The sequence below is a fragment of the Struthio camelus genome, chromosome 13 (assembly GCF_040807025.1).
Source record: "Struthio camelus isolate bStrCam1 chromosome 13, bStrCam1.hap1, whole genome shotgun sequence".
NCBI classification, from domain to species: Eukaryota; Metazoa; Chordata; class Aves; order Struthioniformes; family Struthionidae; genus Struthio; species Struthio camelus.
In genome coordinates, this window is record NC_090954.1 from 10,628,260 (window position 1) to 10,640,968 (window position 12,709).

The 12,709-nt window shown below is 40.4% G+C and overlaps 1 protein-coding gene across 8 annotated transcripts in view; it reads left to right on the forward strand.

Moving 5' to 3' along the window:
* EBF1 (EBF transcription factor 1) overlaps window positions 1-12,709 on the forward strand; it is a 280,677-nt gene that overhangs the window by 208,124 nt on the left and 59,844 nt on the right. For all 8 annotated transcript variants that reach the window (XM_068959326.1, XM_068959330.1, XM_068959327.1 and 5 more), the window contains exon 10: window positions 5,576-5,702. In XM_068959326.1, coding sequence (XP_068815427.1) covers window positions 5,576-5,702 — 127 coding nt within the window. The remainder of the gene's footprint in view (window positions 1-5,575; window positions 5,703-12,709) is intronic.

The following is a 12,709-nucleotide window of genomic DNA, read 5'->3' on the forward strand; positions in this document are numbered from 1 at the left end:
TTTTAAATTGTAATTGCAGGTGGTTCTGAGGATGAAGTCTACTATTTAAATTAGCTTCATTTTGCATGGGACCTTTTGCAAATCACACAATCTGTTTAAAGTTCAGTTCTCTTTCTCTAACATTGTAATAAGATTAGCCACCTTCTTGAGAGAGGTGCTGTGAAAATAATTATCATAAAGGTTCTATCTTACTCAGAATTTATTACAGCAAAATCTATGTAAGTACCGGAGACGCATGGATATTTAAAATATAAAACCTACCACATTTCAGAAGCAAAGTTAACAGCCAAAAAAATATTGTTCATTTGAAGAGTGAATTTGTTGCTGTCAAGCTGCATATGTTATAAATAATTTGAAATGTAAATAATATATTTTTAATTTATTTTACATGTATTCAAGTTCTGTAATTGAAATATTTATATGCTTGAAATGGAGTTGACTGTGTTAAAAAAGGAGGTTTAAAATGGTTTCTGAAACACATATTTATTATTTAAACATATATTTTAGCAGTAAACACTCTAACATAATTACAACCTTTCTCAGCCAGGGAGAACTAAATAAAAACTTAATTTGTCACATTAATTTTGTGCAGAAATGCAGATACCTTAAGCCAGTGAGTTCAATTAATCCTTAGCTCCCATATTACTTTATAAAAATGACTTTAAAAGGCCTTGATATTTTTAGAGTACAGCAAAATGGGCCATCTGATACCTTTTTTTCAGGGACTTTCGTAACTGACAAACAAACAATATTGGTGTATCGTGTGCACATGTTGAATCTGGACAAACAACTCCCAGCAAATAGTGTGTTTGCCAAACAGACTCTGCGTTTCTGTTTGTCCAGTCGAGAAACAGGCTGATTTGTTACTTGCAGTTATTTAAGCCACATTCTGGGTCTGTGCGTTGTTGCACATAGTCCAAATCTGAGCTGCTGATAAAATCCTCCGTTGTTTCTCTCTCCTGTTGGGGGGCTGCAAACTCCTAGAGTCAAGTTTCAGGGCAAACACACATGATTGTGAGGACAGAATTGGTTTCTTATAAATATTCCACAGTATTTGCTTAAAATGGACTATTTCTTCAGACATTTTCCTGCCAAGAACATTCCTCCAACTGCACAGAGTCAGCTGGAAACCACTTCTTCTTCTTTTATATTAAGAAAAGATGAAGCACTGAAACATCAGTTTTTACCTTTGTACAGCACAAAAACAGAGGCTACTTTTTTTTTTTTCCTGCTGAATCAAATTCTGTGACAGCTTTTTATGTTTATTATTGATTTTGGAAGTCTCTGTTTTTGAGTGCTTATTTTGGAGGCCTGACTCATTTTTAAAAAATGAATAGGCACCCTCTTTTTGAAAACCAAGGCTTATTAATCTGCATCTGGATGCCCAGAACTGAGGCCTGCAAAGTCAGTAGTCACTTTTGAAAATATAGATACCTTAGAGGTCCTGTTTCCACTGAAAGCATGCTGTTCATTAGCCTCAGTAGGTGCAAGCTGGTGGGTTTTTTCTTCATTCCTCTTCTAATGGTCCTCTTCACACAGAGTCCAAGTTAAATTTATGACTGATTGTCACCATTTCCCTAACCACAAACCAGAGCTGAGGCATGCAAAAATAAACTAGTGACTCAGATTAATGACATCTCCTTATAAAATGTCACTTTTTAAAAAAAGAAAGTAACCTGGCACTCTTCAGAGTGTGAAATGATGCTGTATCACACAAGAATGTCTAGAATATATTAGCAAACCACAGAAAGAGGCTTGTTGTACACACTCAAACCAAATGTGTTTTGGATTTTGAAGGACATGCTCCTTCCTCCATTCTGAAGATCTCCATAACTCAGGTTTTAGTCTAATCCACTGTATGTCCCAACTGACATATAAGAGTGTATATAAAACAACCAATGCAGTTGCCAAATATCAGACCAACTTACTTGAAAATCCTTTGGAAGAAAGGGCCCAGTCGCTAGCTTTATGTCCAACTCCAGAACTCAATTTGCCAAATGCTGGAGGGGAAGAGGAAGCTGGATCTGGGATTTCAGCTTGTGGTTTCATCTCCGAATCGGAGGTTAATGCCTTGCTCAAGATTTACATTTAGAAAAAAAAAAAGTTCAAAAATGTAGGTAACTCATATTTACAAATTCTTATTTCTTGGCATGTCATTGCTACAGTTGTTATAATGTCCATTAATGGTCGAAGAGTTTGCACCTGAGGTTAGAGCATAGGAATGGCCATGCTGGGTCAGACATGTAGGTTCACAAAGCTCAGTATCTTGTGTTTGGCAGAGGGCAATGGCCAATATCTATAAGAACACCAGGACAATTGTGTAGTAATGCTTCTCCAGAACACTCTGCCAGCATCCAACAATTTGGAACTCAGGGGCTTCCAGAAGTACTATCTTTATTTTTGATATCCCTTGATGCTAATAGCTCACCGATTCCAGGTGCTGTACATGTGAGTATCAGACCGACTCTGCTTTGAAGGCAGTACAGCCAGTGTAAAGGTGGGAGGAGGAAGCGCACTGGGAAGCGGTGGAGTGGGTTCCCAAGGTCAGGACGCAGGTCAGTAGTGTAGCTAGGACAGGATCCCATAATCCCGGAGGCACTGAAGCCAACAACGGATTTGCTCTTTTTTTTTTGGGTGGGCCTGGGATATGCAAACCCAGGCAGCACCCATTGGGTCACTCCCATTACAAGAGGGAGCCAGAGCAACTCAGGGAAAGCTTGTCCCAGCATATAACCCAGATCCTGGTAGTGCTGGTGGGTGGAATCAGTTTGAGACCGGAGGCAGGGTTCAGAGGGCATATTTATAAGTGCAGTGAAAATGTTTCTCCCTTAAAACTAATTTCTGGAGATGACGACGGTAAAGAGGAATGCTAGTATATAACAGTTAGCTGAGTCCTTTCTGTGTGCATGAGAACCTAAGGCTGATTGTACTGACCCAGAACAAAGATCCTTCTAGCTCAGAATCTCTGACAGTGGTCGGTAGCAGATAAGGAGAAAAATCTAAAGGAAAGGGCACTTCCTTTAGCATTGGGAAGCTTCCTTGGAAGCATTGCGATGCTTCCAAGCATCCGTTCTAGAGAAGAGAGGAGTAAAATATATCCTGAGCATCCTAAGCCATAGGATTTCAGACATAATGTTCACCCTTTGGGAATGTGTGGGCGACAGCATTGTATATTTGTGGTTTTAAACACAGTTAAATTTATTTACTTCAGAGCACAAAGGAAAACTAAACTGTTTGTGGAGAACAAACCAGGAAACTTACTTAACTCTCCCCAGCTCTCTGTAACAATGGACCATAAATAGGTCAGACATTTCTTGGGAACCAGGGAAGATGAGTATTGGAAAATGCCACAAATTATGTTTAAAGAACATTAAAGTGGTGACAGACCAGTAAATGCTGGGAAATTCAAAGATACAACCAGAAGCTGTCTCTACAGCTCATGCCAGAATGGGGGTGAGGGGTGGAAGGCACATGCTGATGTAGTAAGACTAGCATGTTAACCTTTACTACTAAAATTCTTTGCTGGCTTTATAAATATTTTTCCCCCCAAAATATCATGAAACTTTTCTCATTTTGCCAGTTCACCCTGTTAACCAGAACCACTTGAGGGTAAGATTTATCTCAGCTATCTTCAGATGTTTATGGTTAAGTGCCTAGTCTAAACTTGTCACCACAGTTCACTAGAGAAATGTAGATTCTTCCAGAGGGCAGCTCATCCCAAATTGGAGGTATCTAAACCATGGGAAATAAATTGCTGTTTGATAGCGCTTTCTGCCTACACTGACTATTGAGGGCATATAGAGGATTGGCCTAGACTTTAAGACTCTGATCAATCCAACTTTCAGATGGCTCAATTTAAGTGGAAGAAATCCTTGGAAGTGCTTTTTTTGGTCCAGTTTGATAGAGTGAATCACTGAAAAAAAAAAAGAAAGGGTGCTAGCAGTTTTGCTTTTACTCAACTGTTTTTTGTTTTTTTTAAAATTTTAAATGTGGGGAACTTCCTACCGTGTATGCCATTTCCCACAGTAACACAGTTGATGGCTGTCAAACAGACATTCCTCTCCTGTGCTTTTTTACAGACTGCTTATTAGGGAATTTTAGCTTTCATGGCAGTTTACAGTATGAGTTGGGAGCGATAGTCCTGTGCCCTAAACAAAAAGCTGGTTAAAAGTCATATCTTTTGTAGGTTTTTAATATGATTTTGAAAATTTTGATTCTTAGTAAAAATAAAAATACAGTCAGCTTTTGGCTCTTCAAAAATCCAATAATGGTCTTTTCTATGGAAATGTATTCCCTTTTGGTTTTTAGTTCAGGGCACAAGACAATCAACAGCATGGAGCACTCGCCTGTCTGCTTAGGGTGCCTATGGCTTTGCTCACTGTCAAGGCTGGTTGTGGCCTTGGTCCCTTTTGCCTCTCTGGATGTGGGTGGGACTGGTAACATGCCAGTCAATGAGAAAAGGACCCTCTGTGTGCCAGAGCTTGTCTTGGCTGCTGGGCACGGTCATATCACCTTCTCTATGTACTTCTTTCCACTGCCCTTTTCTGAAAGGACATAATGAGTGAGGAGAGGACATTTCAGTGATGGGGGGGCAATTCTGTAGCTTATGAGCACAGCAGAGATTTGAGTTAAGCGGTTATAAATTAGTGAAACTCCTGAATGGTTCTAATGTTGTTTTCAAGGACTACATTTTAAATCCAATCCAGAATCTTAAGAGAGCAAAAATGGTCTAGAACCTGGAAATGGCAGCACTGAATCCATCTTCTTGTGGTAAGGGTATCAGAATCCCCAGCCCCATTAGGAAGAAAGTTAAGTTTGTCCCCTTCTTACCTGGGTAAGTCCACATGTGCAGGAGTTACTAGCCGTACGGTCCCGCCAGGTGTGTGTCAGTCATTGCAGCGGAGGTAGACTGGAATTGATGGGTAAATGGTTATACTGGATATATCTCTTCTGAATGCTCTGACTAGTGCAAAGAAATAGATAGCATCCTTAAAAAGTCAAACTTTACATTTCTGCAGTGGTCAGTTATGCCTCTGCAATGTGGATAGAAAAGGATCTCTAATTAAACCACAGTGCTTTTGCAGTGTGCAGATGTCGGTGAGGGTGAGTTGGGGAGCAGTGCATTTAAAAGCTTGCCCTGGCTTGCGTTCTGCAGTGAATCTCAGTTCCGGTGCCATGTTCAAACACGTAACCACATATCATTTGTCAATCAGATTTGTTGGACACAAATTTGTTGTCACGACCCTGATGTTCACCTGAAGGAACAAAGGCATCCTGCTGGTGTGAGCTGAACTTATTGCATTAGAGGTACTAATGCTTGTACTAGGATGCAAGCGCCTGCCATGTATGAGAACAGAAATAATGTTGTTACAGCTGAGAAGGAGAATGCTTGTAAATATTGTAGTCACTGGCTTTTGTGTGGGTTACATCAAGATTGTATTCAAACATTGACAGGTTAATTACATGTTTTAAAGCTTGTTTACTGTGATCTGAGAGGAAAGTGTTATTAAAGAAGTATTCAGCATCTAACAATGCTTTTTTTTTTCTTTTTTCCCTTCCCAATGTTTTCCTCTAGCTGATTACTCCTCATGCCATCCGAGTGCAGACACCTCCCCGACATATTCCGGGGGTTGTAGAAGTCACATTGTCCTACAAGTCTAAGCAGTTCTGCAAGGGAACGCCTGGAAGATTCATTTACACAGGTAAGGGTGCTTGCGTGTTAGTTATAACAGGGAGAAATAGGGCAAGCAATATATCACACTTGGCGGTGCTTCTGCTTTCGTCATTAAAAGCTGTACTGTGTTTTATTATTTTGACTGAACGCTTCATTGAAGATACACATTTAAGGTATTTCAGCAATGGGTGACTGTAGAGAAGAATCTGAAAATATACCGATGTGGGTTTTTTGATTGTCTTTGCAATGGGACATCTCTTCACACGTGCACCCCCTGTCCCAGGAGAGGGAGAGAGAGGAAAGAGAAAAACCCATGCTCCAGTGCCTAAACCCCCGGATGGAGAAGGCAAATGGCAAGAGCCGGCCACACCAATGCGATGGAGAATCTGCTTTCCGGGAAGCATCTTGCTGAATAACTCTTCTCTCGTGTCATAGTAGTAACTTGGTCCAGTAAGTGTTCAAGGCCGCAGCCTGTCTGCCTGCCCGTCTCACCGTCACACGCTTGTCCCTGCGCCCCAGGGAGGCCAGGTGGCTTTCACCGCGGTCGATGCTGCCGCCACAGTAAGTCGCAGTGTGTTTTGGGGTGGCAGCCCACACAGACTGCTGAGTAGACTGGCCTGGCCTGAATAGTTAGGAACAAAAATCTCTGCTAGGAGACTGCAGGTACTGTCAATGTTAAACCGCTCTCTGCAGTGGTAAGGGCCACACTGGAAATGAATCAAGCAGCAGCCTAACTTTTTTAAAAGAATGTATGTCATTTAGCCCTCAGAAGCTATGCGTGCTACAGAAGTTAACCGCTTGGTCTGGGTTATGACATGCTTGTCCTTATATGCTTGTAGTTAGACGTATAATGCAGACAGGACTACTTCTGTAATTGGGTACCTGAATTGTGGTTCATCACCACCCAGTGCAGTTTCTTCCCCCCTCTTGATTGCTCCCAAAACATTAAGAATATGATGTAACATAAAAATCCGTGGCTATGGGGCACTCTGAATTACAGGGCACAGGTACTGCTCCCGCTGTGAGCGTACACACACGGACTCGAGGAAGAGAAGGGACCCCTGTATTCCAGCCGGGAATCGCTCATGCGATTTTCTTAGTTCAGGTGAACAAAAGTGCCTCATAAAGCTTTGCTGTCGTTTTCCAAATACCTTCTCCCCCCCAAGTTGTTATGCACTGGGTTTCTTTAAACTAGGTCTGAAAGTGTTCATGTATCGCCTTGCTGGCTGAGCAGCAGGCGTTTGGTGCGACAGTGTGTGTTTACTGTGAGTGTTATGATTTCGACAATGGGTGGGAAGTTCATATATTGGATAATAACATGCGATATCAAAAATGTTAATGAGGGTTTGAATACTTTTGAACAAAAGAAAAAGCAAAAGCAAAGGGTCAAATTGCCAGCTGGTGCGAATTGCCGGTTTATACCACATGAAAGTATCAGCCAGAGTTTTGGACAGTTTCACTGTGAATCCTTTCTCTTCCAAATGTCTTGCTCACCATAAGTTGTGTTGTCCTTCTGCTAGTTGTCAAGCCACCGGGGTGGTGCTTCTTGGGCTGGTGAAACATCAAGTATGCGTGCAAAGGAAAAGAAAGGGAGGAAACGTGCCCCCGCCCCCAGCAAGGAAATTTTTACAGATTTCTTTTTTCCATTTAAATGTAAAAAATGGCTTGGGCCCATTTGAGTTTTCTTTTTAGATTATCATTAATTAGCTTTTCCAGGAAAAAGGGGGGCAGCAATTTAGCCCCTCTGCCCAAAAGCAGACAGTTGACTGATGTGGAGCTTAGATATCCCAGTAGGGAGAGTGTTTCCATATATGCATTTTCAGGTTAGTGTTTGAAACACATTATTTTTCATTCGGTAAATGAAAGTTATGAAAGAGTAAACAACAATGATAAAATCAAAGGTGATCCAATCTATGGGCAATTCTGTTACTTACGCAACTTTTATGGAGTTACGGTAGATATATAAATTCTGTTTGTGACTGAAATCGTACCTCACACAATCTGCGTTTTTCAGTTCTTTTGCAGGCAACCTGAACTGAAATGTGCCTTTCTAAAAGGACTAAATAACACTAAAATAAAAACAATTAATGGATTCTGACCTTCAGAAGTGCCTTGCAGCCCTTTAAACAAAATGCAGGTTCAGTATACGCCTGCCGATTAGTTTTAGTTAATTGAAAATTATAGGATTGACCCAAGAGGAAAATTTTGTTTGCACTCCAATCACTTTTACAAATTAAGGAAAATTACCACAATTTTGTTTAGCTAAGGTTTCACACTGAGTTCACGAAATTAGCTCAGCCATCCCAACAAAGTCAGCACTTTGTTAGTGAGCACTAGAAAAAAGCTAATAGTCTATGGTGTGTACAAACGAAGCATAGAAAAAGCTATGATGCTTTAGAGAACTAGGCCAAGTGTTTTTAATTAGGATTATTGGTTCATTGTAAGTTTTGAAGAACAATCAAACTAGCAGATTAGCTGTTTCTTTTAAAGCTAGAATTTCTTGCCATTCATTTTTCCCATGAGAACTTGTTTTAACTCCCACATAGCACTATTTTTTTTTCTTTTTTTTAACAAGGCCTGCAGGAAATGGACCAATTGGAAGTTCGGATACAGTAACATTCCCCAGCATCATTCCAGGCGATGGGAGTTTTTCACAATGTTCTTCAGTGAACTCAGTGTTCTGGAACATATTACAAAACCACAGAGGCCAAATGTTTTCTCAGAGGAGTTTGGCCTCTGTTTTTGGCCGAAAACATTTCAGCATCACTTGCTGCTTATTTACCCTGCTATTAAGAACAAGAGAAGAGGAGAGGAGAAAAGGGGGAGGAAAAAAAGTGAGAGAGAGAGAGAGAGAGTGAGAAAGAAAGAAAAAGACCTGGGGCTTGTGGGCGGTACAGGAGTCGATCAAGCATAGTTTCCTTTCTGGTGAGAATGTCCCTGCTCGTTAATGGTCCCATTTTGTGGTCAGGTCTCATTTAGAAGAAATTATTTTTAATCAGTGTTCAACAAAATATCCCCTCAAGCCACCTGGCTGTAAACTGTTTTTTTCTTACTGTTAAGTACTTAAGTTCTCAGAAGAAAATACCCAGTGACCCATTAATTTTAGCCTTTTTTTCCCCTTTAACTGCAAATAACTTAGTAACATGATCTCTAAGTAGTCCATGTGCCATCTAGGAATCAAGGTCACATATATACAGAGAAATCCTGGCTTTTGTAAGTATTTTTGAAAGAAATAAACCAGTGTCAACCCTGTGCTTACAAGAAAGCATGGTTTCTTATTTTCCGTCTGCAAGGCAAGCCATTAGCATGCACTTACACAGCAATTATTTCTTAGCTTTTGAGCTTTGACATTCCTAAGAAAACATTGTTAGAAATACAGAAGTCTGAACACATCTTACACGTCTGTTCATTTTGTAATAATGCTGAAAGTTCATACTGCACAGAAATATCCAAACCAGTTAAGAGTGGTTTGGATGCTGGTCAGTGTTTCTGTGGCGCCCTTCATCTGTAAATCTCTTCAGGTATTGAGCAGTATTCAATGAATTAAGCTTCATGTCACAACTTATGAGTCAGGTATGTATCTCTACCCGTATTTTACAAGTGGAGAAACTGAGATAAAGGAAGAAGCCATTAAGGATAGAGATCCCTAGGTAATTTGCCAAGGTGACTCAGGATATATATGGCTGAGTTAAGTACGTGATGAGAATTGGTACAAATTTGTGATATCCAGACAGGCCTTTGAGATCTTCTTTCTTTTCTTTCTTTTCTTTCTTTCTTTCTTCCTTTCTTTCTTTCTTTCCTTTTTTCTTTTCTTTCTTTCTCTTTTTTTTTTTTAATACAAAAACGAGTATGTCACAGATGGCATGATTTTCATAGGATTTTGCTGTGAATGATGGTACAAATCCGTGAGATTTTTAAACAGAGATTTGAGTGTGACTGCATCAGTGTAAGTGAAAGGAAAGCTTAGCTCATCACCTATTGGAAAGGGCATACAGAAGATCCATAAAAATGCATTATGCTTTTGTCTTCTACCATCTGCTCACTTTAAGATTTTGTAGCTTTTGTTCCCAAACTAGAGCAGAGGACTACATAGGGGCCAGAAGTTCACAGTTTTGTCACTAAGGTTATCTCTACCTCACGGAATAAATTCAGCTTCTTGGCTGGGTTTTACCCCTAATGCTGTACCGTTCGCTGAAATTTGGTTACGAGGTTGGATTTTGGTTGTAATTTAGGGAGCATTTGTGTTAGTCTTGCAGGGAGACTGAAGGCTTGGGGTTTGCTACAAGCTATGGGATGTGGTATGACTCCAGAAGGGCTACTAATAGGAGTAGTTGGTTGTGGGACAGTGTGGGCACCACGAAACAGGGCTTGCTGTGCAGTGTGAATAGCCCAGATGCTGAGTGCTGATCCTCCAGGCTAATTATGATGAAGGAAGAGTAGGTCAAAGTGGAGCGCTGTGCAGAGTGACCAGTGTTCGTGTTACGCTTTAGGACCATTGTATGTGAAGTGATGTAGAAATGCGAAAATTATGAAGGTCAGGGTGTTCACAGAATTTCTGGGAAACTGTCTATTTCTTTGGAATGTCTTAGGGCTTTTAAGGGAACTTTTCACTCCACTAGTTAGGCTAAAGAAGAAATATCCTTGTGTGAAAGATCTCTGCTCCATGCTCACTTCACCCTTTACTTATTTCTGAGATCATCTGAATCTGTGTATAAACAGGAAGAGCCTTGCAGCTCACAGATGATTTGAGTAAAATTTTCAAGAGCCTTGATACAGCCGAAGAGGAAAATTTTCAGTTTTAGTTTTTTAACTGCAAAAGATTTAATTTACAGAAGTGCAGTGGTAGCCATCTTCTGAAAATCATTCTTTCATTTCTTAAGTCAAATACCCCCAAGAGTAGGAGAGCAAAAACTACCAGGCACCCAATCACCATTTAAAGTCTCAGTGCATGGCCTTAGAAGCACATGTTTAAGTCATTTTCACAAGTATGCTGAGAATTGGAACCACTTAGAAAATAATCTCAAATCTGTAAAGTTTGTAGCCTGGTAAACTTCAGTGATTCTCTTACAAGGAAAATTTTCTGCTTTCAAGAAGGCGCCGATGACTGTGCAAGGTTCAAAAGATACATAGTCAATGGAGCAATCAGCTTTCAGAACAGAGAGTTCTGGAGTTTGTAGACTTAAAAAAAAATGGTGATAAGAGACAGACTGGCTGTCAGGAGGTTCCTGTAGCCCCACTGGAGCCTTTGGCTTGATCCCTATGGGGTAGAGCTTGACCCTTACACCAGCTAACCTTGGCCGTAGCTGTATATCTGTTAGTTCCTGAGAAATGTTAAAGCCTCGTGACAGTTATTCTCAACATCAGTAATACACAACCTCATTAGTTTTACAATGCCCCATTCATGTGTGTTTATTATTAAATCATGAGCACTCAAATAGCTGATTAGTATAAATGAGGAGAGAAGGCCATCATCAACAGAACGATAAAAATAAAATCAAAAAGCCAGCATCTTTGATGCTGTCTTGGGTTTTATCCTGATGTGTTTATAAAATTCTTCCCCGTCAAAGGTATGACGATCGTTAATCTGAAATGAAATACAGAGCACATCACTTCCCCAGAAGAGTGACCGGCTATGAGATCTGGTAGCTAGCCAATGAATGCCATTTGTTTTTAACAGCAGTTTTTATCTGGCTTTCACTAGTAAATATTAATAGGAGCGGTAGAATAAAAAAGTATCAGATGTCTCTATGTTAAATAGTCACTGAGTGCTACAGAAGAACACAGCAGAATCCCTTAATACAAAGGATTTTATGCAGTTTAAAAGAAGAGCTGGTGTCTTATTTTTCCTCATATTATTATGCATAAAGTAAAGACTGGAGAGCCACGTGCTGCAGGTTATTTTGTACTTTGGACTCTCACTTAAAAGTCCGTTCCTGGTCTCAGAGAGAGACTCTGATAAGATCGAGGAGGTGATAAATCCTAACTGTAGCACAATCAAGTAAGGAAGAATTAAATCAAGGAGGAGGAGTTACACTGCACGTGTGACCTGCTGCTAAGTGATAGTCCCTGGACGACCGGCCCTTGCGGCACGGCTGTGGCTCGGGGGTGTTTGCAGCTAAGCTACAGGTGGGAGGACAAGGGAGGGGTTGGTGCAACCTCTTCCTTCAAGCACCCAAACCAGTAATGTCATCTTGGGTGTTACCTGTCTTTAAAAAGGGAAGTCACCCTCGGGAAATCTCTATTTGAGTTTAAACTTGAACCTCTTTTGAGTTTCAGTCCATGAACTTAGCTACGCTGCTGGGTCAATGTTAACACCTTGCCTGCCCGGCCTCTTCGGATAGTCTTAGTGAAAAAAAAAAATGTTGTAATCATTTTGGAGCAAGCTTTCTTAGATGAAATTACTTCAGTCTTTATTATTTGGTGGCGGGGGGGGGATATTCTTACAAAAGTAGTTGTTTGATGTTTATGGAGACTTGAACAATACAACGAAGCGTGGCAGTTATTAGGGAGGAAGAGTAGGGATATTATTAGGAAGGGTTGTAGTTCGATTTGCAGAAATGCAGGAAAGGAAGCTGGGAGGAATCAGTTGACTGCAGAGAATAAGGTGTTGTCAGACAGTCAGGAGGCGGCAGAGGTAGTCTGGAAAATCCCTTTTGTATGCTAATAGGAACACAGAACCCTCATCTCTTTCGTATTTCTTAAACACTGGCAGCACTATAGCACACTGCAAAAAACAATCACCGAAAGTGTGCAGTGTACCTGTAGGACAGCTGCAAAATGAAAGCAATTACAGCAACCGTCAGAATAAAGCTGGCTGTGAAGGAAACATATTATTTTGCATATTTTATGTATACACTTTCCAAGAAATATGACCTTTATTTTCTAGTTAGAGGGAAGTGCAATCAGAGCCTACGCAGCAAAGGGTAGCTGGATCATTAAAAAGAATATTTTCTCTGATATTAGAACTCTAAATGGGCACTAGTCCTTATTCACAACCTTGGCTTTTTCTGTCTGCCCTAAGTTAATAAGTGATAA